Source organism: Dermacentor silvarum, chromosome 1, assembly GCF_013339745.2.
Source record: "Dermacentor silvarum isolate Dsil-2018 chromosome 1, BIME_Dsil_1.4, whole genome shotgun sequence".
NCBI lineage: Eukaryota > Metazoa > Arthropoda > Arachnida > Ixodida > Ixodidae > Dermacentor > Dermacentor silvarum.
The window spans coordinates 302,289,981-302,317,121 of NC_051154.1; the positions used below are offsets into that span (position 1 = coordinate 302,289,981).

Here is a 27,141-nt window from a genome sequence, read left to right on the forward strand (position 1 = left end):
CGCAGTGACGGCCGTAGGTCCGAGAAGCGCGAAAAGAAATTATCATCATCATGAGTAATAAGATGAAAAGTTCGCGCGCACTTCCGGAAAATGCTGGGCTACGATCGCCCAGCTTCGCTGTTTCAAGCGTTGCACGGCCGAGTGCAAGGTTGTTGTTTACTTCCGACGTCATTTTACACAAGTTTGTTTTGTAGGCAAGAATTGTGCTAAGAGTATGCCAGCACATTCAACTTACTCCATGACACCCACTTGCACACGCACTACTTTAACCATGCCCTTGACCTGCAGGCACATGCCTCGTTTCTGGACCATCGTGGTCTGTTCAGCCTGTGCCCTAATAATCTGCAATTGCCTTTATCTCCAAGACCGGAAATGCAGCACTGCGCTGCTAAGCACGAGGTCGCGGTTTCAAATCCCGGCGGCGGCGGCGGGCGTATGAGGGGTGAAACACCCGAGTGCCGTGCATTGGGTACACGTCTAAGGGCCACAGTTAAATATTAATCCGGAATTCACCACAGCATGCCTGATCAGATTATGGTTTTGGCGCGTAAAACCCAACATTTTAAATTTTAATGCAGAACGCAGCATGCAGCTACAAGAACGACAATAGGCGGACCAGTGACACGACCATTACAGCAAGCTTTATTTGGCTTGATCAGCAAAAGAAAAAGTGTAGCAGCTTTCTACAAGAAGCAAATGTTATGTTCTCCGTGGGTGATATTTACAAGAAACCTGCAACCGCCCCTGTAAAAGCAGCAGTGCTTTTCACACAATTGGACACAATGAGGGCTACTGACACCATTGTGTATGGATAAACTGCAGTCATTGAAGCCCAATCACAAGTAAAAAGTTTCATTATGGTCAACAATGCTAGATAGCATATTAAGTGAAAATGTCACATGGAAGAATATTTGACAAGCTATTTTGGTCAAGACTGTGCGGCAATTGTATAAATGTTGATATGAAACCGTCTCCAATGAAAATGCTCAAAAAGGAAGATGGGAGGGGACAAACAAAAAAAATGGCTGTTTGAACAGACCACCAATAATTAAACTGCAGTATGAACAGCTCAAGGTGCACAGTGCAAGCATGCAGTTGGTCAGGCATATCCAACCCCATGTACAATCCCAAGTCTAAATGAAAACCAAGGACCACAAACTCCAATGCTGCACAACAGTTTGCTTTCATCGATACTCATCAACAAAAATCACTAACTTTTGACAATTCCAGTGTCATCTGTGACAGAACATGCAAGTGGTAACAGACCATACATGCAGGTGTACTAGTGAAAATATCTTAACACAATTCCGCAGCTTCGCTATATCCATATATTTAATGAAAGCATGGTAATCAGAAATTCATTGACTGTGGTTCCAATGTCTGCAACAAAGCATGCCAGCTGCGCCAAGTGTACTGAAATAAAATGTTTACAAACACAGCACAACAGCTTCCAGGTTGTAAACATGACAAACAAAAAGAAATATTGTCTTGAATCTATTACCACTCCGATACCATATACTATACCGTATATTCTTGTGCAAGATACACATCCCTAAGTTTAGATCTAAATACTCAATTTTAAAAAATGCAAATTCCACGTGCTATAGGAATCAGTTTAAGTAAAGCTTTTATTAGTGTTTGCGTGGAACTGTTTAGTTCCATGCAACCATTCGCAAGTACAGACCATACAAAGAAGTTGGACATGTTTCAACCGGGAAATGCCTCACTCAACATAAACTTACATCACTCCGACATTGCAGACATATCCGACCAATGCCAGGGCCAGTATAACGTAGCAATTAAATTATCCAGTGCTTATGACTGACTAATCCTGGTGATAACGTAGGCAGACCACTAACAAAGCACGAGAACAAAATGAATTGGAATAGGATCGTTAATTTTCTCAGCCCAGAGTCTATCGCACACTACACCTTGAAAAACAGTGTGTGAAGGGCACGTTACCTTAACAGTACTAGTTTGCACCCATAACTGACACGACCTAGGTCTGCTGCTGTCACGACTGTATCGACGCTGCCCGGCTTCACGTTTATGAGCAAGTGTGCACTCTCCTTCCAGGCCATTCTTTGCATCAGCCACATTTCACAGCAAAATGTTTACTGTGCTCCCATTCACAATTCAATGCTGCTCCACTTTGCATTGCAATCTCTCAACCAAATGATCTTTATTTTCGCCTCATGCGTACAAGATGCAGCGAAAACATTTACAAGCCAGGGCTGGTATATCCTCCCGAAACCCGAACACAGCTACGAGACATCACTCAAGGTAGTTTTCATTGTATACTGTTATGTTATGAACCTGCAAAACAATTTAAAATTTAAATACCACGTTTAGATGCCAAAAGCTGCATTTCCATGTCTCCACTATCTCCATCTTTGCTATGGTAAAAACCCCATTTCATTGCTTAAACGCAGATAAATATGGAAGTATGTGTAGTACATTGCCATGTTGCTGCCGCATCCGGTATTTTCATGCACAATCTCAGTGATTTCGAAACACACCTCAAGGTTGTTTTTGGCCATCTGTCAAATTTCTCGAAAGTGGATGACAAGAATGAGTAAACCACTTCTTTACAGTTACAAATGCACCGTACTTCATACCCAGAATGAATATTTTGCGTAATCACTCACGAGTGAATTTCGAAAATAAATGTCGCAGTTTCACCCGAAAGGCGAAGCATCAAGCAAATTAGTAGAGAGCTATATGGAGTAAGAATAGTAGTTTTATCAGCTGTATAAACTTGGACATGCAGCAGCACCAGCAACACGCAGAACTGTTGTCAACGCCGTCGGCGTTTCGCCCGCGTTGGCGTCGAACCTACACCGCTTTGGTGACTGTTGCCGGTGCCTCTGGGGGCTGCTCGGAGGTTTTAGACGAGATCAGAACGGGACACTCGTCGAGCAGCGTCAGAAGTCTTTACCACCTTCTCGCCTTGCAACGTTTTTATACAAATGCGCATTTGGTGCTGCAGCTAAACACTGCCTCGCCTCGCCTTTCCTCCCGTCCCCCCCGCAGCCTCTCGCGGGACGGAAGAAGTCGCGTTTGCTCTCCGCCGTGCGTTCGCTCCCCGTGAAAGCGCGCGTTCCTCGCGCGCTGTCACTCTCACATACAGCATACGGCGCGCGGCAACAATTTCATCGCCGTTGCTCTATACGGAACCTCACGGCGACGGGATAAATCCGCTTCGAGTGTCCATATAATTGCTATCGCAATAAAAGTTGAAGGCAATGTTCAATGTATTTTATACAAGGGGTGTGATCCGTTTCGAGTGTCCATATAATTGCTATCGCAATAAAAGTTGAAGGCAATGTTCAATGTATCTTATACAAGGGGTGTGTCCCAGCTATCACGCACCATTAAAAAAAGGGGAAAAAAAGTGGGCTTTAATCTACGTTGTGAAGGTGGTTGGCCAGCGATGCTGTGCTAGACCCGATAGACCAATGTGATGTAGCCTTGAATTGGGTCCTGCCGAGCCTGAGCACACCGCCGTTCCTTTCGTCGCTCATCGTACTTGCGTTGCTCTTCAGGCGACCTAACAGTGCTGTTATGAACGCACTGCACATTGTTCTGAACGCACTGGGCGTTATCAAGGCGCTGCGGCCCTCAGTCACAACGGCTTCCCCGGTGACGCTTCACCGCCGAACTGTGGGCATGTGGGCAGCCCCTGTCGCACTCGGACATGCAGAGCTGCAATCTCCTCTTCCTATGGATATAAAAGGCTGGGGCCTCTGGGATTTAGCGCCTTTTCGTCATAATGCTTAGTCCTCGTTAAGAAGTGAACATTCTTTACCGGGAACCGCTGCATCCTGCCTAGCCTGAGCAAGATGCCGTTGTGCATATTGACGTTGCTGTTCCCATTGCCACTCATCGTGTTCATGCCGCTCTTCGGGAGTCCCAACAACACAGATGAAATCAGTTGCTAGGCGGGTTCTTTTACAAATGAAAGTGCAGAGACACCACTCCCTGCTTCATATGCTTCATATGATTATGCAACCATAATCTTTACCGGGAAACGCTTGCGTTGATCGCTATGCACGAAGGCGAGCTTTCTGGTTCTTTTTCTTTCCCCCGCACAGCCGGTGCCGTCGCGGAGAAGAGCGCCATCAGGTGGTGCTCCAAGGAACCCAGTTGTTCAAGACTTAAGACTGTAGTGCCCACCCGTAACATGGGTGGGTGCTAGAGTCGGCACTCTCAGCCGGCACCTTGGTGCCGGCAGCAAAAGAGAAAAATAAAGATGCGCAGCGCATGCTCGAAGCGCAAGCTCGACATGCGCAGTCTTGTTCTGGAAGCTTGCCACGCTATTCGTCGTAGTTGAAGTAGGAACAACGGCACAGCTTGTGGGCCGCAGTCACGTCCTCCGACAGTGGTGACCCGGTGAAGCACTCCTTTCACCGAGCGACACGCTGCCATGGCTAACTGGCCAGCGCCTCCGTTTGACCCATCACTGCCGCCATTCTGGTCCCGCTGCGATGGCGCCGAGCATGGTTCGCCCAGTTCGAGGTGGCTCTGGAGCTGAACTACAAAACTATCCAGGAGTTCAAGTGCGCGGTGCTTCTTGACGTCCTGCCGCTTGATCTCCAGCTCCACCTCTGCGTTCCATCACCTCACCCGCACCCCTACGACGAACTGCGGCAGTCCATCCTGAACTTCTGCGGCGCTGCCTACCGCCCTCTTCCAGAGGTTGACCACACGGTACGCGACTCATCTCGACCAGCGCCCTCACAGCCAGCACCAGGCGCGTCTCTTCCTGTGCTCGTAAGCCGTCATCAGGCCAGCCTTCACTCGTCCTGCCACGATGCCGTCTCGTCGACTAATAGGTGCGCTAGCGCACAGTCCCCAGCCTCAGGGTTTCATCAGGGGTCTCTCTTGTGCAAGTGCACACACCCTGCTCTAGTCAAGGGTATCAGCACGAAAATCATACCAACCACTTCATCACCTTTCTCACCACCAACGATGGCACGTGACAGTGGTGTCATCGCCGACCCATCGCCGGCTTTCGTACCGCACGCCATCGGGTCTGTGTCAACCAATGTCGCACCTGTAACTCAGCCCTCGACCAACCCTCCACCCAATCGGTCCGCTGAGCGAGTTTCGAAGTGAGCACGCGAGATCTGCCCCGTGCCGACTCCGCGGCACCTACAAGCCAGTGAGAGTGACGCAGCTGCAGCAGCGATCTCTGTCCTTGCCCTATGCTGCCCATCCTCTCCTTCGGCAGACTTACCGTCGAGCCACTCTGGCGACAGCTTCGACAAGTCAGATGTTGCAGGCCATGAACAACCGTCGCGCGACGCGGATAGGGCAGATGGACTGACACCAACATCCCAAGACGCAAGTACTCATGCTGTCTCGCATCCACCACCTCTTCCTGACCTTCGCGTCGTGCCCGCATTGGAGCTCACCAAACAAGATGAATCGGCTGCTGCTGCTCAGGCTCTCGCAGCTTTTTCGCCAACTCGCATCGTAATAACCAAGCTCCGGCTGACATGCACCAGAACCTCTTGTCGATACACGGGCGAGGTCACATGCAGAAGCCTCCAACTTGCGACGATCATAAGTCGGGCAAGACCAAACAAGCAGTGAACAGGCTCAATCCAGTGAGGCTCACGCACCTGCAAAAGTGTGACGATCAAATTTGCGGCATGTCGTGTTCACCACAGACAACGCCCGGTCCTCTTTCAATTCACATAGCCTCCGCAACTCCTACAGAGGCATCTGCCTTCACACTCTGTGCAAACGTGCTCTGTACCATTCATCCAAACCACTCACAGCCTCGCCACCGGAGGTATTCGCTAGTCCCCTTCGCTTTCAACGGACTAGCACTACTTGGACTGCCAACGGACCCTTTTGACACTGGTTTCACCAACTTGCTTTATCGCCGTTCCGTCTGGGCGGGGAGCCCTGTAGCGCCCAACGATGCCACAACGCGGGGCACTTTGGTCGGCGCTCTGAGCCGGCACCTTGGTGCCGGCTGCAAAAGAGAAAAATAAAGATGCATGGCAAACTTCCAGAACAACACCACGTGCCGAGCTTGCGCCTCGAACAGTGTTGTTCTGGAAGCGTGCCACGCTGGTCGTCACAACCGTCGCTCAATTCGCCGCCTTCACCCTTCAGTTAAGGGAAAAGTAAAAATGGCACGGCACGTGGGCCGCCGTCATGTCCACCTCCAAGATAATACACACTTGAAAAGTTTTGCATGCGCCTTGGTAGCAGTGAGCCTGCAGCACCCAGAATCTTCAGGTCCTATGTCCTATCAGTTTACAATGCAGGGGGAGGATAAAAAAACTGAAGGGTCCAACATAGGAGACATGACCTTTATACGCTTTTAAATAAAATAAATGTGCATCATACCTCAAGTGCACACACAATATTCCCTGTAATTTACGGTAACACTGACTTGTGAATTTGTAATTAGCTTGAGAAAAGAAATTGTTGAAAATGTGCAGGCATGTTTTGCCACACTGCTGCAGGTCACCATACTCTCTTCCCTGCTTTACTTCTGTGAGAAAAGCCAAAACCTTGCCAGGGTATGTTAGTAAACAGCGAAATAAGCATTATTGTGAATACTCGTTTTGCTCAATTCTATTCCTTTCTTACCCACCATTCACAAGCAACCGATCGGTGATAACGTAGGCGATGCTTCTCCTTAAACCACTGAGAATGTGCGAAAAGGAACAGCATTATATTAAAATTCTTTTCTTTTCCAGCCCAGCACATGCTTGTTAAACGATTTGTCCCATATCTAAAACGATTCTGCTCCACTCAAAACTTCTTCCATGGCTCCGTCTCCTCTGCACTAAGTACACGCTTTAGCCCCATTGTGTGTTGGAACTGGTGATTTTTTTTTTTTTAACACCAGCTGTTGACACACTTCTGTACTACACACGAGGCGCACACCACCAACATTACTCAGGGCACCGACGTCATGCGAATTATGTAAGATGGCAGCAGCCAGAACTGCTGCAGCCTTTTGTAGACAGCTACTGTCATCGTTAATTGATTGAAAAGCATACCACCGATCCGGCCACTCAAGTTTGCACCTCCATACGACTGTTATCGACTGAAGCATGCCACCTTCCCTGTATTTTTTCATCATGGAACCTCGCACGCGGCGCAACATCCGAGGACAGCTTTATCTTGTAACAGTGCGTTTGCAGTGAAATAGATTGCAGCTGGTGCAGCTCCAAGGCTACGTCCAAGTAACGAAGAATAAGACAGCAAATGAATCTAAAACGAAGGTTTCTCCAGGTTGTCACGCCTGGAAGATACAAATCTCTTTTTTTACTCATGTGTGAGCCTTACGCAAGAAATTTGGCTCAAAATTCATGTAAAATGTGAGGCCTTTACACAAGAATATACGGTAGTTAAAATCAAGCCAGCTGCTCTAGTTCACACATTTTTCAGCCTGAGCTCAAGTATGCTGAAGTGTGGCACTTGCATTTAAGCAGAGTGCTGACACAACAGTTGTCAAAATAAGTGCTGGCCAAGGATCAGATAGTTTTAATAGAAGCCAAGAAAAAGAAAGTAAAGTGATGACAGAGTGGAAACCAAGATGTGTTAGTCAAATGACCTTTTGCCTTTAAGGATCTAAAAAGAGAGATTGGGAGTGAAAGAAAGAAAGAAAGAAAAAGAGCTTGGCAAGGGGGAAGAGCGGATGGCCTGCCACCCAGGAGACCGCCAGAGAAAGAAAGCAGGGCATTAGCGTTTGCGTGCCCGCACTGCTTTGGGTGCCCCCCTGCCGCGACCCCTCACCATGCTGCCCCTGCCTCCTCCTGCTGCTGCTGCTGACCCTGCCGCAGTTGGCGGCTTCTTGGCGGGTGCAGCTGCTGCAGTAGCAGAGGCCGCAGGAGCAGAGGTCGCGGCAGCTGAGCCTGCAGCAGTGCCTGCCTTTGAAGCAGGTATCCTGGTGGCAGCCGCTGCGACCTTGGGTGTTATGGCAGCAGCTTTAGAAGCTGGCACACTCTTTGCAGGCACTTTGGGGGCTGCAGCCTTCGGGGCAGCAGCTTTGGCGGCAGGCGGATTGGCTTTGGTGGCAGGCGGATTGGGTTTGGCGGCAGGCGGATCAGCTTTGGCGGCAGGCGGATCATGCTTTGGCGGCAGGCGGATCAGCTTTGGCGGCAGGCGGATCAGCTTTGGCGCCAGGCGGATCAGCTTTGGCGCCAGGCGGATCAGCTTTGGTGGCAGACGGATCTGCGCTGCAATCAGGGGCAACCACAGCAGGCATTTGCTCTTCCATGTCTTCCTCCAGGCTTTTGCAACCATTTGTGTCAGGAATGTTGCCCTCTTTGAGCTCATCCAAGGTGGAAGTAGCCTCATTCTCAAGCGCCTCTTTGTTCTCCTTGCAATCCTCCTCAAGGGCATCCTGGCCCTGTAATTCGTCACCCTCTGCCGTTGCTGGTTCAGTCTTGACCTCAGTTCCTGGATGCTCGGCATCCTGCTCAGCTTCAGGCCGTTCCCTTGTGGTGTCCGAAGCCTCTTTCACTGGCGAAGCCTCACGAGTCTCGTCAGCAGGCTTAGCTTGCTTGGGTCCCTTAGTTCCTTCAGCTGCACCTAACAGAAGGCACCGCGAAAGAAGGCTTAACCAACTGCACCTTACATAGTGATGCATCAAAGATTGCAAAATGCATTCAAGGCTCATGGCTGAATTAAAGGCTCATTCACGACTCTGGAGCTCTAATCAGTCCACCATAACGCTCAACAATGCACAGCAGTTTTTAGCCACACAAGTGCATGAAAGTCTGGCTAAGAACTGTAATGTGCACACATACACAAACAGACAGAACTAATAAAGTCACTTATGAGGTGAAGCTTGGAAATGCTTGAAACAGCTTCGAACTACCTTTACAAACAAGTTGTCATTAATGGAATGCCTACACAGCCAGCTGTTTACAGCTGCTATGGATGACTGGGGGTGTCATAAAAGTCACATTATGTTTGAAAGCAAGTTATTAAAGCTTTCCTTACACCTAGAAATGTGCTCATTTTCAGTGCTCTTACGTCTTATCTCTTTATTTCAAGACATATTAGTCTCAACATATCCTGATCATTAGTACTTTGAATGGAAGTAAAGCAGAAATAATTTCCTAAGTTTAAGAATTCTTATGTAAAACTTCAAAGCAGCACCTCAAGAAGCATAAATGAAGTAATAGTATGCTATTTTTAGTATAAATAATGAGTAAAAAACTGTCAGCCCTTCCACTGGGGTGAAGATAGAAGACCAGCGAAGCTGTACTATGGTGGGAATTATGTATTTCCAATTATGACAACTAAGATGCAATGGTGTAATTGGTTATTTGAACTATTAAAGAATGAGAAATATATATGATCCGGTTGTTTTTATTTATTTAGTGACCACAGGGACCATGGCCTTACAGTCGCTACATTACACCGCCATAGGGTGTACGCCAAGGGTTGGCACGTTCTTCATAAACACGTCACCAACGCCGCACGCGTTCGGTGCGAACACGGGCACAACGCCACCGTCGACGACAACAGTTGTGCGTGTTGTTTGTGTGACCACACACAACCGCTGTCAAAACGCTGGCTACGTGACGGAACGGCTAAACGCCGTTGTCGACACTGTTAGGGGAGAGGCGAGCGAGAGCCTAGGGAGAGTAGGCGTCTCCTCAGGCGGCAGAGGCCGGCAGGGCTGCGCGCATGCGCCGCAGTGGGAAAGCGGGCACGCACACGCACAGCATAGGGTGCCTTGATGCCCTCTTCGCTCACCGCTCCCCTTCCACTGGGAAGTCGCGTTTGCTCTCCGCCGAGCGTTCGCTCCCGTGAAAGCGCGTGTCCCTCGCCCTCGCGTGCTTTCACTCGCACATAAGTCACGTTTGCTCTCCGCCGTGCGTTCGCACCCCGTGAAAGCACGCATCCCTTGCCCTCATGCGTTTTCACTCGCAAATAAGTCGAGTTTGCTCTCTGCCGTGCGTTCGCTCCCCGTGAAACCGCACTTCCCTCGCCCTTGCGCGCTTTCACTCGCACATACAGCATACGGCCAATGAGGGTTTTTTTCTATTGCCGGACGCGACCATTGAAGAGTGAACCCTTAACAGCTTTCCTGTAAGAAAATCCCAAATACTATACAAAATATGTACCTTGCTCCTAGTTACCAACTTCTATAGGACAGACCTCGAAAAAATTATATAAATATGCAGATTTATTGCTGTGTATATTAGCCACAGTAATGCCCATGCTATACAGGAAAGCCATGGCACTGCAAATGTGAAATTGGGTAAGTGCCTATGTTGCAGGGCGCATTTGTTTTTACTCACTACAGTAAGCTTTTTTTTTTTACTGCATTTTAAAACAATAGCTTTCTTCGCCTCTTTTCCCCATTGTGCAGTTCATGAGTTTCTTTATTTCGACACACCTTCAATGCAACGCTAAACCTTACTATCATTTTCAATGCTTTGCCTTCGGGCAAAACTGACTATTTTTTTTTGTCTCAGCACTATGGAATAATGCAGCACGAAAAAGTGATGACTGTAAAATCAATCCAATTGCACATTTTTGATCCATATATCTTGAGCGTGGAGCTAAGCGCAAATCTTACAAGTTTTAGGTTTACTATATTTGCAGACTTCAATATTGCAGCTAGGTGTCCCCTAAGGTCATTAATTAAAGAGTAATTAGTGAACGTTTGGTACATGATAATCATATTGTAGACTTTTGTTCATTAAGCATAAAACTGTATGCAAGAAAACACACAGCATGAAGAAGGCAGGATGGGCACTCGGCGCTCAATAGGAATAAGCATTTTGTCCCATCGCTTTAAAAAAGCTTCAGGCGATGTGTCCTTCTTGTGTTGTAATTATGTCAGAGTACTGAAACTACCTGGCCCAGCTTTCTGCTTTATAACGATTAGTGCAGCAGTCTAGAATGCAATTACTATCTGTCATACATTCACTAATTACTGTAATTATTTTAGGCTCTCGAAGCAAAGGTTATGTCAGAGCTCGAGCATGCACAAGCCTCCTCATTATTATTGTGTTTGATCAGCTTTTCTGTGCAAGCAAGGTAGTTGCGCCTTGAACTGGCGCTGGAGCCTTCATGTGCTTTGCACAATACTGCACAGTAATAAATAAGAGCATTTGCACAGGCGGTGTTCAAAAAGTAAGAGATTACCGTATTTTCTCGCATATAACCCGCACCAAAAATTGAAAAAAACATTGCTTAAAAAGTGGGGGTGCAGGTTATCTGCGAATATTCGCGAAGGGAGGGGGTGGGGGTTGGCTTCACAGCAACGCGCGGCCTGCCGTGCAGAGTCTGCACTGTCCGCATGCCTATTGACATCCAAGTGTGTTAAGCCAATAAAGAGGCCAACACAGTTTATAGACAGATCCACATCCATAGTCTGGCCAGTGGTACAGTGGATGGCCGACGGTCTTTACGCCCTCACACCGACGGGACGCGTACGAAGGCCAGGTATTGAACTGCTCTGCCAGTGGATCGTAGATGCGTGGGGGGCGATTCCGGCCGATATGGTGCGCAAAAGCTTCAAAGAAAAAAAAAAATGTGCCATAAACAACAGCTTAGATGGTTCCGAAGACGATTACGTCCGAGAGTGGCGATGAAGCCTCGGATGACGGCAGTGAATCGGACGACAGCACTGACATTGTGGTGGTCGTTTTAAAATAAATTTGTTTTGAAAACAAAACGATGACTGCGCGTAGTTGTAACTTCCTAGTCCTCATTTTTTTCGGATAAGCTTGCGGGTTATACGCGAAGTTATTTTTTTCTTTTTCATGGAGTTCAAAGTTAGGGGGGCGGGTTGTATGCAAGGGCGGGTTATATGCGTGAAAATACGGTAACTGCTAGTCAAACTTCCGCCAAAGGCCGGTGTGAAATTGACTGCATGCTCTTATACAAGTGAAAATTCTTCACGACGAGAAGGATTGCGTGTAATTAGTTGTACATATGTTGCCGAAACACTGCTGAATCAAAGCAACTGACAGCAGGAAAAAGTGAAGTTGCAGTTGATATTAGTCGAACACAAATCGCCAAAACAACATGCACTCCTGAGCATGTACCAATGTTTGCGACATTGTTAAAACAGCGTAGACGTCGGATCGGAAAACTGACAACCTGACAGAAGCTTTTGTGTCTTCACTGCTGCTGTCATTCAAAAATAGTGTTGCCGAGTCATCTTAAGCACAAGTTTTGCATTGTTTGACTGCGAAGTGCTAGAAGCACAGGAGGCTCGTTTTGACTATACCTCCTGTCGAAGTTTTATTTTCCCAGACCCCCCAATGTGCCAAAAATTGTCAAATCTGACAAATAGTTAAAGTGCAGTCGTCATTTCAAACAGTGCACAGCTCTGCTCGTAGAAGTTTCAACGGCAACGTTAAAAGTGTCAAGAAATATAAAATACATCTATTTCTTTGGGCCTGGTAACAAAAGAGTTAATGTTAAAGGCAATAAAGGAGCTACCACAACAGGTTTCACAACCCCTACTAGTAGTATGTTCAAATGTCAAACCCACAGTAATGTCAATGCCAAATGAGTATTGATGCATAATTTGCTCAAAGTTTTGTTTAGCATTCTGAAGACCATTGAGGGTTTAATTTTCTTACCTTAATTACTCAAATTTTACTTGAAGTTGTGATACCATTCCAATGGATATGATTACTTCAGCTATTAAAAAAAAAAGAGGGCAGCCCCCCACCCCCCCCAAAAAAAAACATATTGTGCCACAATTGCTGTCGTACTCTTAGGTACACTTCATAAATAAATAAAAAATACAGTCTGTGCTTCTTTCAATAAGTATTAAGTGCCAAAAGCATGCTGTAAGAGATACAATGTTCTTTCTCCCAACACTGCTTCACGGCATTCCCAAGTAAAGAATTTCAAGAAACTGCTGAACGGTCAGGTCAATCATTCGCATACAGTGTAGACAGCTTATAACGTAAGTCGCCGGAGTCGCGAATATCCGCACTATAACCAAAGCAACAATTTTCAAGTCCCGCACATATGCAAAACATGTGCACCGAGCTCGCCACGCGTATGCGACAGTCGAGGAATGCGGCTAGAACGTTTGCATTCAATTTACAGTCGAATCTCGTTAATTCGAACCAAATCACGCGGCGGCACCTCCGACCGGCATTGCTCCGGCACTGCCATAGAGTAAAAGCTTAGGTGAGACCCCTCAATGTCGCGCGCGAACAAAACAAAAAAAAGAAAGAAAACAAACGCGCCAGAAATTTCACCCTCTCTCAAATGGCAAGGTCGCCGATTCTGCGTTGTGCCGGAACATGCGTGTACGTGCCGAAGTCTCAGCCACGCTACCGTAGCCACGCATAAAAAATGGCAGTGAACCCTTCTTTCTCCTTTATGCTGCCTCTACTTTCTAGTCACATGTTGACCTTGCACGTTGCGGTTACGGCGCAGAGGGAAGCAGCGGCGCTGTCCCAGGCCGGCCAACGAAACTGCCCACGCCGGCAAACGCCCGCTTCACGATAACGGCAGAAAACGAAACTTCGGGGAGCTGGCGCCGGGCCAGCTGGAGCGGCGACGCCTGCACGGCGGCGGGCGCGCACAGTGACAGTCGAAAGTGTGGGAGCTACGAGGGAGGGCGAGGGGAGCCACTGAAGCGGCGGAGTTACCGAGGCGAAATCCACTTCCCTGCTGCCCTCCTCCCTCACATTCCACGGTCTCCGTGTGCGCCCTTCGCCGTGCCGTGCCGGCGCCACCCGCTCCCCGAAGTTTCGTTTACTGCCGTTATCGTGAAGCGAGCGTTGGCCGGTGTTGGCAGTTTCGTGGCCCTCGCTCGCTATGCGCGCCGTGATATTTCACGACTCCCACTCAAGATTCTGGTTTCAGCCTCACTGGCTGTTCGTTCGCACCACGTGCCCTTCTCCTCCACTTCGTCTCTCTTTCTTCCTCGAGCACTCCTTGGGGCGCCCGTTTGAGGGGAGCGTTCGCCGTCTCTGCTGACTTCCGTACTCCCAGGCAGCCACACTGTAACCGGTATTTCATTTCTCGCAACTGCACTATAAGCGATGCGTGTATACATGGAGTGCTATGGGAAAATTAACGGGAGTTTGAAAAGACCGCACTATATCCGGTCCTGCACTATAAGCGGTTACGTTATAAGTGGTCTATACTGTATAAGGATGCAGAGACTTACTTCCAAGACATTTGAATTAAACCCAGAAAATGTGTTTTATTGTTTTCAGAAAGAATTGATCTTCTATCTCTGTTACTTTGTTACCTGCAGCACCTTTTCTCAATGTGTATTTGTGAAGGATATGGAGTGTTTTAAAGAAATCCATGACGACTTGTTCAACTTGGTGTGTATCGCCAAGCCTAGAGTGGGTGCCATGGCATTCTTGCAATTTATATGGTACCTGCACAAGTTGCATACATTCTCACATTGTCTGGATCACTACACATGCTGTCAGAACAGAAATACACTAAAAATCTGAAACAGACTACACAAATTAAAAAAAAAAAAACATTTGCACTAATCACTAATCATGCAATACAGGGTGCTAGGAAGAAACAGACTTCCGAAACAGCCTCTAAAGTTCAAGGTCCTGGATCGAGGTTTAGAAGCGGTCTTTGTAGTCTAGCAAAGTTTTGTTCCTAGCTTGAATTGACACCACATGCCGTTCGAGTTCTGGACATCACCAGATTAGCAAAGCTTCAGTTCAGCTATAACTGAACAGCTTACACTCCTTATTACAGTATATAATAGAACGCAAAACTAATTGAAGTACGACCAGGAAAGAAAAGAGCATCAATTTGTTTCACGTCCTATTACGCCGTAATATGTATGAACCAACTAGCCTAGCAGCAAGTCGTGATAGCTATCGCTCCATCCATGGGCCTGCTGCCTCTGTCCAATTTTGCTCTCATTTGCTGGCACGGAAGCAAGTGAAGCCCGGACCAATGTGGTTGCGCTCATGGTGCACATCCAGAGGAACGAGCCATCGCTGCAATTGAACCTGAACTGTGGAACCCCTGCTTGTGAACGGCATGTCAACAGCATCCATCAAGCTAATTATGACAGCTGATGCCTCTCATATGCACAACCTGTGCTCGTTTGACACTAATCTTTGCATTAGTGTCATGACAATAATCTTTACATGGCACCATTATCCTCGGAAAAGCTGGAAGCTGTGCAGCCCGCTAGCAATGTGTATACAGGAAGTTCCTAACTGAGACAGGGTTCACATTTGGAAACCAGCAAAGGCAAAGCCCTTCTTTCTTTCTGATTTGAGTTTCAGCACTAGTTTCCGGGTCCTATATATACTGCCCTCTACAGTACCCAAAGATTGCAGTGCACTGACTCTGCAGCAAGTTGAAATACTGAAACAAGAAGAATGTCTGAAAATACTTCACGGAGCACCAACCTGCTCGCAAAAGCGTGCAGCACTTCCCTGCACAGCTTAATGCAATCACAAAGAGTGTCTGACCTCACATGTTTGCATGTGACCTCACGCTTCCATTTACATGAGCCTCTACAGGTGTAGACCCCGAAAAATGTGGTGCAGTGACTCAGAGTCAGACCTTCATAGTAAATAAAGCATGAAATCATCTTTCACAATAATATCATTCCAACACCTTTAAACAGACCATGCCATGCTCACTGCAGTATTACTTTATCAAAGTGTGCAATAAACCAGAGTACATGAAATAATTAGGTTTCCTCACCTTTCTGATTAGCCTTGCTCGCTTCATAGTGGGTTACAAATACAAAATCAAATAAAAATTATCTTTGATTTCAATAAATGACAGTCCAAAAACTCTTATGCTTACATACGCTAACAAAATTTTTATACATTTATTTACAGTACACTGAACAAGTACACAAACACTAGGGGTGTGCAAATAGCAATTTTTGAGATCAAATTGAATCGAATAGAATTGAACAGTATAGAATACTTTTTCAACAGTTTTCGAATAAACAACAGTAGTTTTCTGCAGTAACACAAAACAATGTTCATATCCCAGTATTTAGAATGCAAGTATCTGTTATAAAATTGTTGATTATGATGCAGTACTTATTTAAAAGCCCAAACATTTAGAACAAATGGGCAGTTCGCATACCCAGCAATCTTATGAGTGTGCAAATGATCACGACTTAGAACAGTCTGGCTCCCTGGCGGATGTATAGCGTGCTCTACTGCACAACTCTAGTGTTGCATATCAACTACTTTGGCCACCAGGATTAAGTTATTCACATTTCTAGGTACAATTTTATGTTTGATTGGGCATACTAGAGGAGTTGTAGTAGAAAAAAATTTGTATTTACTAACACAGACTATTCGGTTCGAAGACCAAATCTAACAAGGCGTTGTATTTGATTCGCTATTTGAAATTTACGAATACAGTCAAACCTCTTAATACGTAACCGTTTAATTTGTAGTTGCGGTTTAAACGTAGTCGCGAAGATTCCCCCACGCAGCCCCCATCGAACCCCATGTATCAGCTGACCGCTTAAGCCGTAGTTGCTAATTGCCCACCAAACGGTTAGTGCGTACTAAATATTCTTTCATGTTCTACACGCACAGACAAAATCGGCAAAATATCATGTGCTCATTCTCGGCAAAATCTCATTCTCGAGTTGCGACGCCCTGATGACAGTCGCCAGCGATAGTGAACTTAAAACATGGCCATCATGACTTATTTCCTGCTCGTACAGCTGTTGCCGATTGCCGCGCACAAAAGCATGGCCTTCAACATTAGCTACCGGTAACGTAATGCAGCCACCAGTAGGGGGTGCGAATTCGCTGTCGCCTTCGAATCCAATTCAAGTAGTAACCACGCAAAATCACATTTTATTGCGAAGCGCGTTGCTGCCGTCACCGTGGACGTTGCTTTGAGGTTCGGTATAAAGTTCAAACACGGCAACATTGTCGTACACTGTATGTGCGAGTGAAAGCTTGCAAGGGTCAGCCGACTCAATCTCGAGCACGCGAAAGAGAAAGGCGGGGCAGAAGCGCACTTCTGCCGTGCGCGAGGCACGGCGGGGGAGGGGAGAAAGGGAGGGGTTTACTTCAGCGGTGGCCGCGCGGGCCTCATCTTCAAAGCAATTTGCAGACAAAGTGCAACTAGTGCCGGTAGCTTCATATGCGCTGTGCTTTTGACGTCTAGCTCGCGTTGAAGCGAGATAAGGCATGCTCACTGCTGCTGCCGCGCCTATCCTCACTCCAGCGTTCTGACAGCGAGTTTCCGCAGTCATTGAGTGAGGTGTTCATGTTTACCTGCGCAAGCGTTAGACCGTGCTTGTTATATTGGTAGTAAGCGGGGCCTCATAGACAAACTGGCGGCCTTATCGCGTTTGAAGATGCCGTCGTCGCGGCAAGTGAAGATCACCGATTTTTTGCTGCTTGGCCACAAATAAAGCCTGTCTGAGTGCATGCGTTTGAGAGCATTGCAACGTAGTTCTTTTCCGGCCGGTAAGTAGCCACTAAACTGGCATTGGCAGTTAATTCATACATCGTTTAGTGCATACCTAAACGTCGTTCCCGACCGACTACGTATTAACAAGGTTTGACTGTTTTCGTACACCCCTACATACCAATGATGTAATAAGTGTGTGCTATAGTGGCACAATGTTAATAAGGACCCCAAATACAGTCACCAACCGATTTTTCGGACTCCGAAAATTCAGACTTGTTGGATATTCCAGACTTCATAAATGCCCCGTAAGGGTTTCCATAGAGCTAATGCATTCTCACGACCGATTTTTTGGACGAATTTAGGCTCCTAAGTTAGCTTCCCCCCCCCCCCCCCCCCCCAGACTAAATCGCTCGTTCCGAGCCGCGCTACCTATTCTCAGAGGCCGCCATGTTGGATTTTCAGCTGGTTTGCCCAGGCTTGGCTTCCAGTGGCCCGCTGTATAGCCTCCAAGATTAGGAAACGCACGAGAGAGCGCGTGCCATCCTTCCGTCTCAGAGGCCATACCTGCTCTTAGCTGACAAAACGCTCTAGGGGAGGACACTTTCTTTTTTTTTTCTTTTCCGGTCAGCACTATCGTCACAATCACTTTGCGAAATCCGTTTTTATTATTATTTTTTTTAATTTGGTTGCTATTTTGCACGTTGTGTGTGCGCCTCGGAGACGTGTGCGGCTTCACATTTGTGTGATCGGCACCACCTCCTGTGCCTTCATGAGAGCCAAGTGGTGTGAAGCGTAGCCTCCACGATCAGCTCCGGCAGCACGACGTTACTGAGCCGTTACAGAGTTAGCAAGATTACACTTCTCCGCTGGTCTACGCACCGAATGGGAATGAATGAATCAAATCAACTTTATTCAAGGTCCTGCCAAATGGGAAGGCCGGAGGAAATGACGTGCTGCCGGAGCCGATCGCGGAGGCCACGCGCGAAATAATGGGGCTCATTTCTTCGATATCACTGGCAATCTCCGCTAGTGGTGATCGTCAACGCGGCGACGCTCTTGTCGACCGTACGTGGAGACGTCAGTCTTGCCCAAATCCAAGCAAATCTGATCCCCTCCAAGCATAGTATGAAGCACGGCATTATTAGATTTTTTTTTTGTGCCACTCTAAGCCTAATAAATTTTATTTTTTAGGGTGAACGAGTTTTTCGGACTATTTTTCGGTCCCCACGAAGTCCACAAAATCGGTCAGCGACTGTAATAGGGTAACAACACTGTAAACACAACTGTCCTCAAGCATTTTTTTTTTTGGTCACCAAATGCATCGTAAAACATCTCTTTGCATAACTAAAGCTATAAAAAAATGGTAACAGTTCTCAGCCAACAAGTTTGCCAACAAGTCTTTCGTTCATGCTGTTTAAGAACTTAGTCATGGCCATACGTTCACTTTCTCACCAGCCCAGCTCACTGTTTTTTATATGAAACTGTCCAGAAACATCTCATTGCTGGCTGGCTGCTTTCTTTTCATCCCAAAGGTATACAGGAGCAGTGAGCTCCTCGGCATAAAATGGCAGGTACTGGTGTACAATAAAATCTGCAACTTCTTGAGCCTCCACGATAGCATTAGGTACACTTTTGCCTGCCTCTATTTATTATTTTGATTTGACCATTTTACAAGAAACAGCAGGGCACTTAAGGGGGGATGGATAGCAAACCTAGGTGTTCAGCTACTACTGCCTCTAACTTTGTTACTTCCGATGCAAACTCAACGAACTTCTGCAGGCTGTTTGAAATTGGCATTTACTAAAGGTATGTTAAATTTGGTGCAAAAATATTGAACCGTTCTTACAATATAAAGAAACTTATTTCATGAAAGAACGTTTTAAAAAACATTTTCATAGGTACAAAGGGCAAAACTTTTCTGGTTGTTGGACGTGTATTGGGTGTTCTTCTGAACCAAAAGAATAACTGTAGGTCTGATCATTATTTAGTAAAAAACTTGATTTCTAAGGACTTCAATTTTACGGCTTTAATAAAAAACAAAATTCCGGTGGAAACATATTTGGTTCTGTAGGGGCCCATGGTATTAAGGAACAATTCACAAACATTACCATTTGACAACTGCAGTGGTTGCCGAGAAAATGTTCCTTTTCTAAGCAGATTGCGGGTATGGTAACGGCGGGAACGCAGACGTAAACAAATGTTCGTGTGCGAACTCCCGTGACAATCATGGCCCTTTTTGTCCCTATACTGAAATACTGAAAGCATTAATTTAGCTAGATAAACTATATTTCTAAATGATGATATATGTAAATACATTTAGGCATCCTTTAATAAATAATAGAGCAAATGGCACAGCACATAAAACAAACTAGTGCGGCAGGTAGGCGGAGTCATGGGGGTAGGCGAGTTTGGCACTGTTGCGCACCTGATGGTGCCACTTGGTGGAAACGTTTGCCAAGAATGCCGGTATATTGTGGTATTAAAATAAACAAATTGCATCAATACCAACGTTTGAATCACAAATAATTCGAACCACCAAACAGCTATACCCACCGGTTTAGCTGTTTGGTGGTCCCACACTTAACTGCCTAAGAACTCACCTGCGGCATCAGAGGCTGCCCTGGCTTCATCGTCGCTGCCTACTTCATCTGTGATGGTGTAGGCCACCTGGTTAGTATCATCCTCCTCATCTTCAGCCTTCTCTTTTGCAAGTTTAGCTTTAAGAGCCGCTTCTTCTTTGCGCTTGATGTCCTGCAATGAGATTTTGAGTCTTGCATAATTCGAGAACACTTATCCGCAGCAGTTACTACGCGACCACAATAGAGACCTTAAAGACGGTGGCTTTCAGATTTGACAACGCAAGAGTGCACATCTCGACATAAAAGAGATGACATAAGATTAGAAAGGAATGAAATAGAAAAGGTGATAACAAGGCTGTTTTTGCATGCCCATTCAATTTTTGTGGGGTGCCAGCAGCTCCTAAAAGCCTTATCAAAAACACCAGCCATCACAAAAATAATGGTTCGATTTTGTACCAATTTATCAAACCTGATGGCACTGAATAAACCTGAAATCGGCAACATAGAAAAAAAATCTAGAGCGCATAAAGAACAATTTGTGACGCCCCCAAGATCCGCATCACACAGGCTTGACTAGCTTGTCTGCTCACAGCAGTGAAGAAACAAGAGTATGCTTACTCTGTGCCTCCTGTAGTGACCCTGGGTGCAGCAATGATGAGATTTCAGTTCAATCTTCAGCAAGAGCTTGCACAATGTGCAAAAATAAGCAGGGACTTCCTCAAGGTACTCCTCACCTGCACATACCATACACACACATCAATGAGAATGATAAGAGCAGCGATTCACATAGCTATAGTGCAGCAACACTGCACTATAGAATACTACTACTACAGAAATATCAGTGTGTTGCTCAATAGTGCATTCGACGAAGGAACGCGGGAGTTTTATACTACAGCACCGCACAAGTGCCGAACCCAGAGGAAAGCAATATACTCAGCGTGCAACAATCAGGTGTCTTTTGGGTTTGGAGCCGAATCTAGTTCGTTGTATCCATTGGCAGGACTATTGCATTTCATTACAGTCACCGACAGATTTTTCGGACTCCAAAAATTCAGACTTGTTGGATATTCCGGACTTCATAAATGCACCGTCAGGGTTACCATAGAGCTAATGCATTTTCGCGACCGATTTTTCTGATAAATTCAGGCCCCAAAGTTAAGATTTTTAGGACTAAATAACTGATCATATTTTGAGTTTATCACTCTGAATACTACTAATTGTTCGACCATGTTGTTTTGTTATCGTTTATTGTACCCACCTCCCTGTAACGCCCTTCTGGGCCCTGAGGGTACTGTAAATAAATAAATAAATAAATCACTCATTCCGAGCGACGCAACCCAACCGTGGAGGCCGCCATGTTGGATTTTCCGCTGGCTTAGCCTGGCTTGGCTTCCAGTGGCCCTTCCTATAGCCTCCTAGATCGGGAGGCACGCACCATTCTCCGTCTCCGAGGCTATGCCCGCTCTTTCTTAGCTGACAAAACGCTTCAGGGGACGGCACTTTTTCTTTTTTCGGTCAGCACCATCGTCATAATCACTTTGCGAGACCGTTCTTTTTTTACGATAAAATCATAAACATTTGCACGTATGTTATTGCCACTGTGAACGTGCAACTTTTGCTAACTACAAAAAAAGTTTCTTTGCTGCTGCAGCTTGATAAGTTACTATTGGTTCGGGGTTCAAGCTGAGCAGGTCTCAGCTACAATTTAGTGCTACATTAAAAAACAATACGCGGATGCAAACAAGAGCAGCTCCACCCCATTTTAGGGTTCCCAAGAAAAGAAAGTGAAATTAGTACAGCGGCCGAGTTCCTGTGATAACTCCGTTTTGTGGGTGCTATGCTGTTTATGCTAAACGTATAGATAATTTTTTAGCTTCATGGTCAACATCCGGCGACGGTAGATTCAATTCACCCATGAGTGCCTTGCTTCATGAAGAGGAAAGTTTGGTTCACTGGAGATACTGCACTTGCAAAAGCAGCTGAGTGTTTAGCACTTGGTGATTTCAGAACGGCAGAAGAACAACTACACACTGCAATTAACAAGCAACATGGCAGAGAGTTCTCATCGCCTACTTCAGCCTGCGAACATGACGCAAAAATACCTGAAGCTACTATTGATGGGAGGCCATCACCTTAGAGGGACACTTGTTGAGGCAAAGGGAGAGGGTCTCCGTTGGCAGTGACGCCCCCTACCTGGTCGCTATAGTAACACGACAGTTAAATTTCTTCTATCTCGTCCAATAAAAAACATACTTCAAAAATTATTTCGGTAATACGCTCCCTAGACGGTACCTTACAACTTCCAATGTACAGTCGAACCTGGATATATAGAAACCACATATAACGAATTATTGCGTATAATGAACAACAGTAAAATCCCCTTGAAAATTTCTGTAAAATTTTTATTATATACATTCTACGCTCGTTACAACGGACCCACATATGAGACTTTTGGATATAAGACCATATTTCAACCTTCGTTTGCTCTATCCATTTCATTAATGCAACTACGTTTGCTTTTAAAGGACCGGGCTACAACAGACTATCAGCTATAGCAGACCACATTAGCGGCAATTTTTTTCAAAATCACCGACAATGCTCTCAGCAGCACGCCAAATCACGTGGCGGTGCCTCCGACTGGCATTGCTCCGACACCGCCATAAAGCAAAAGCTTAAGAGAGACCCCTCAATGCCGCGCAGAGAAATAAAAAAGAAAGAAAAAAAAAAATACCCCGGCGAAAATTTCCTCTCTCAAATGGTAAGGTCGCCGTTTCTGCGTCGCGCTGGAACACACGTGTACGTGCCGACGTCTCGGCCAACGCTGCAGCGCAGAGGGAAGCAACACAGAGGCCCAGTCCAGCCAACAAAACTGCCCACGCCAGCCAACGCTCGCTTCAACGGCAGAAAACGAAACTTCGGGGAGCGGGCTAAGCTGGCGCCAGGCCGGCAGGAGCGGCGGCACCGGCACGGCGGCGGGTGCGCACTGAGACAGACGAAGGTGAGGGAGCTACGAGGGAGTTGAGAGGGAGGGCGAGGGGAGCCACCGAAGCGACGGGGTTGCCGAGGCCAAATGCGCTTCACTGCCGCCCTCCTCCCTCACCTTCGACGGTCTCCGTGTGCGTCCCCGTGCCGGCGCCGCCCGCTCCCTGAAGTTTCGTTCACTGCCGTTATCAGGATGCGAGCGTTGGCTGGCATGGGCAGTTTCGTGGCCCTCGCTCCCTATGTGCTTGCACGCCGCGATATTTCACAACTCGCACCGTTCATACGTAGCGCTATGGTGCACAAAAACGTCAAAAATAAGTCCTTTTTTAAATTCGAACTTCTTTTAATTCGACCAAATTTTCGGGCCCCTTCGAGTTCGAATTATCGAGATTTAACTATTTTCTGCTGGTACGTCACACCCTTGGGCCGGAACAACTCCTTTTGCACACATTGCAGACCCTTATTCGCATTTTCATTGTCTTTCGTGCGAAAGAAGCTTTGTAAGGCTTCCAGGCCAGCAAGGGCTTCGGTGAAGGTAGCCGGTGGGTGCAAGCCTTCGTTCTTGCCGCCGTCTTCAGGCGCCTCGTCCGCCACCACCTCCGCTACGATCTTGGTGAGTCATAGCGCCGCGCACGCGGCATCCGCCTATTTTTGTCGCTTAGTAGTTTGCGTTGAAACTAGGGGCGAGGTAGCGCAAAGGCCAATTCGCTCGCCGCTGCTGCCGCGCTTCGTCACTTCGGGCGAACGAGCAATGCAGAGAAGTCGCGGAGGGGGGGGGGGGATTGAGCACTGCAGAGAGGCCGCGCAGCGGCCGACTGCCACTTAGCGCTTCACAAGCACATGAGAGCAACCTTTTTTCACACCTGAATGATAATTTTTCGCTGCAAAACATATCACATGACCACAGTTTGCCACAATGCTGAACGTTACTGCCAAATAATCGTATTTCCCGGGAACATATTAACCGGAACGTATTAACACATTCCTCTATGGGGTTATGTTTATTTTTCGCGATTGCGAATGTAGAAGCCGGGTAATTGTATTAAGCGGGAACGTATCAGCGAGGTTCTACTGTAACTGGTTTTGTAGCATAAGATGCCATTTTTGCACACTCTAATTTTTTGCACTTTGCTCAAAAAATGATATTTCCAAGTCTAAAATTTTGGGAGCAGCATTGTGTCACTGTTACTCATTCAATCCTCCTGCTTTTTTTCTGCCTAAATGCTAGAGTCAGAGAATGCACAAAAGCTATGATATAGTGCTTTAGGACACTGCAACATTGAAATCTTATAGAAATCCCCAATAAAAATTCACATTTGCAAAGTTGCAACTCCAGAATTTCATAAGTTCAGCTAAAATACAGATATAAATATTAAAAATTTAGAATGCAAACTTGCACTCTTTGAACATTCAGGAAGATGCCTGCTGAATTTTAGCTCTTTTGGTGCAGTAGATGTTTTGCAAGTCACATTCCAAATTTATAACACATAAATAATGGGAACTTTTTTTTTATTGACGTGGAAAAAACTTACTGCATATTTTTAATCAGCACCCAAGGTTGAATATTTCACGAAAATTTCACGTGTCTAGAGTCAACAAAAGTGCTTATCCTACATCCTACGATCGTGGTAGGATGCGTCACTGGCTCAAGTTTAGCTTCGTTAATGCGTCCAAAATGCAAAATTGGTGACTGTGCAATTTGAAATGACCAAAGCTCATATCAGAGGGGGGGGGGGGGGGAGCCAGGTCAGAGAGAAAGAAGCTTAGAAGAACCCCCCCCCCCCCCCCGGTCACAAGTTGTCCACCTCTCAAAGACTTTGTGAGAACACCAATACAAATCTTATAAGCAGAAGTTTCTGAAGTTTAGTGAATAGCACCCACTACTCACCCAAAGGACCAGCTGTCTCATCCACTTCATTATCAAGTATTTCCACATTCTGTTTCAATGCAAGAACAATTGCCGATTACTTATGTACACCTTTGTGCGCAACAAAATACAAGCAGCTTACTAAATAAAAGACAACCCATTCTCACCTTGCGGTGAAAGTCACCAGAGCAGTGTTGCTCGTACTGTTTGCGATTATTAAAGCCCATGCTGCAAGGGTGACACTTCGGATACTTCTCATCCCGCTTCACCTACAGAAGGAAAAGAAAAGGGGGGGTAATTGAAACAAGTTAAGCAGCAATATCAATCTTCTTGAAACAACTTCACTACCACCCACTAAATCTCATCATGAGACATTCCAGGTAACCAGCCAAGCAATACTGATGTTTAGCCGGCAACAACAAGTTTGAAGCTACAGGAGTCATTAACCATCTTTGTTCTTGATAAACATACCTTATCGCCAACAGTGCAGACCGCATATCACAGGGGTGTGCGAATACCAAATAGTAGATTTCAAATTGAATATCGAATCGAATAAAAAAAAATGAATATTGAATCGACTATTAAATTATTTCACAAAATTCAATGCTTACAAATTTTGGGCAAGAAAACATGGTGCTGCACATGCTTGGGAGTCTCCAAGCATTGCATAACAAGAATGTTGCAAGATATCAGTAACTTAGGTGCGTATTAGTATGCCAGCACCGATTACAGCTCAGTTCTAGTATATACAGTGGAACCCCAATCATACAATTGGGAGGGGACCACACGCAAAACTGTCGCTTCATCTGGGCGTCGTATAATCAGAAAAACTATGAATATAGGCAGTGACACTCAGTCTTGCTAAAAAACGGGCACAGACCGCCTGAATAAGCCCGCGGCACGAACCTGCACTGCTCCAAGGAAGGAAGATTGAAATTATTAAAAAAAATTGCCTAATTTATTCGATTGTAACGAGGGTATTTCTCATGATTTTCTTTGCCTGAACTCGACCCTCGCAAATAACTACAAAATTCAAATAACAAAATTGACCATTTTAAAACAAACAATTCAAATCCAGAAATTTTTTTAGTTACGTTGGCAACCTGTAACTTTACGTCTCAATCCAATCCGTGGGCAAGCCGACTGAAGTCAGAACTTGTTTATGGTTGGAATCGACGCTGTTTTCGCTGTGCTTGCAACTGGTTACGATGCTGCTATACCCGAAGGCCTTTTGCAGTTCAACTCCGTTCATTTGCGATGTTATGGCGAAGCAGTCCATTCGGTATGACGGCCACGAAAGACGAGCAATTCTAATGGCCCAGGAGCTGGTAAAGTACGCCGCGGCCTGGTGTCTCGACGTCAACAAGTCGATTTGCGGATCGCAGAACCAGCGGCAGGCCCTCTTTGAAAGCTAGGCCAGTAGGAAAGGCTCTGTGGAACGTGAAGTGGCCTGGTACGGACCCCGAATGAAATGGTTGTGCGTTTTTTTATGACGTACTTGAATCTCAAACAAGCTCGGCGACAAGGAAGATGACTTGATTCTCAGGTGATCACTTTTGGAGAAGTACTTAAATCTCAAACAAGTTTGACGGCATGGAAGATGACGATTCTCAAGTGTTCACTTCTGGAGAAAGTTTCACTTTTGCAAGAGACTGCTCGTCCCTGCATACAGTATATACAGCCGACAGCGCCAGAAACACTTGTCGGGGATGCTTTCATTGCCGAGTCATGCGAAATTGCACAAAAGTAAAACTATCTACGAAAGTGATCGCCGGATCACTGCCTCACTCATTAGGCCTTAATTGGTGCTGCTTCATCGGGCGTTGGTGTCTAAAGTTAGGGTTTGATGCAGAATCGATGCAGATCTATTTGCAGCAGCCACATGACACTTGGAAAGCCAACAAACTGCCTTGCAAACGAAAGCGAGAGGCGACAGTGAATGATGAGAGGAGAGGGGGGTGGACGAGTGCAATCTTTCCGTGACCCTCTAGATCTCAGATTATTTCACAGGTGACAAATCGCACTGAACCTGACAATGAAACGGCGCGGACGGTGCCTGCTCTTTACCGTCCTCATCGGCTACGCGTGGAGCGGTGATCGAGTCACTTGATGCGCGGTCCTTTCGTCTGTTGCGCAGATTGGTCTTACGATAATCCAACTGCCGTGAGGTTGTTTTATCCCTTCTGTACAGTGGAACCTCGATTATACGTCCCCTGGTCATGCGACGACCCGCATTTTACGATGAATTGGTTTGGTCCCGACAAAACCCCTATAGAAATAATGTATTAACACCTCGATTATACAACGCAATTCTATGCCGACCCGCTACGCACGACGCCTCCGGTACCG

At 46.4% G+C, this 27,141-nt stretch overlaps 1 protein-coding gene across 1 annotated transcript in view; it reads right to left on the reverse strand.

The window, feature by feature from the left end:
• Window positions 1-619: 619 nt before the first annotated feature.
• LOC119437254 (zinc finger protein on ecdysone puffs-like) overlaps window positions 620-27,141 on the reverse strand; it is a 58,358-nt gene continuing 31,836 nt past the window's right edge. Inside the window, exons 8-14 of the mRNA XM_049660394.1 lie at window positions 24,960-25,061; window positions 24,814-24,862; window positions 20,562-20,677; window positions 19,965-20,115; window positions 15,673-15,693; window positions 8,125-8,565; window positions 620-8,060 (exon numbers count right to left, since the gene is read on the reverse strand). Of these exons, the coding sequence (XP_049516351.1) occupies window positions 7,714-8,060; window positions 8,125-8,565; window positions 15,673-15,693; window positions 19,965-20,115; window positions 20,562-20,677; window positions 24,814-24,862; window positions 24,960-25,061 (1,227 nt within the window). The 3' untranslated portion in view covers window positions 620-7,713. The remainder of the gene's footprint in view (window positions 8,061-8,124; window positions 8,566-15,672; window positions 15,694-19,964; window positions 20,116-20,561; window positions 20,678-24,813; window positions 24,863-24,959; window positions 25,062-27,141) is intronic.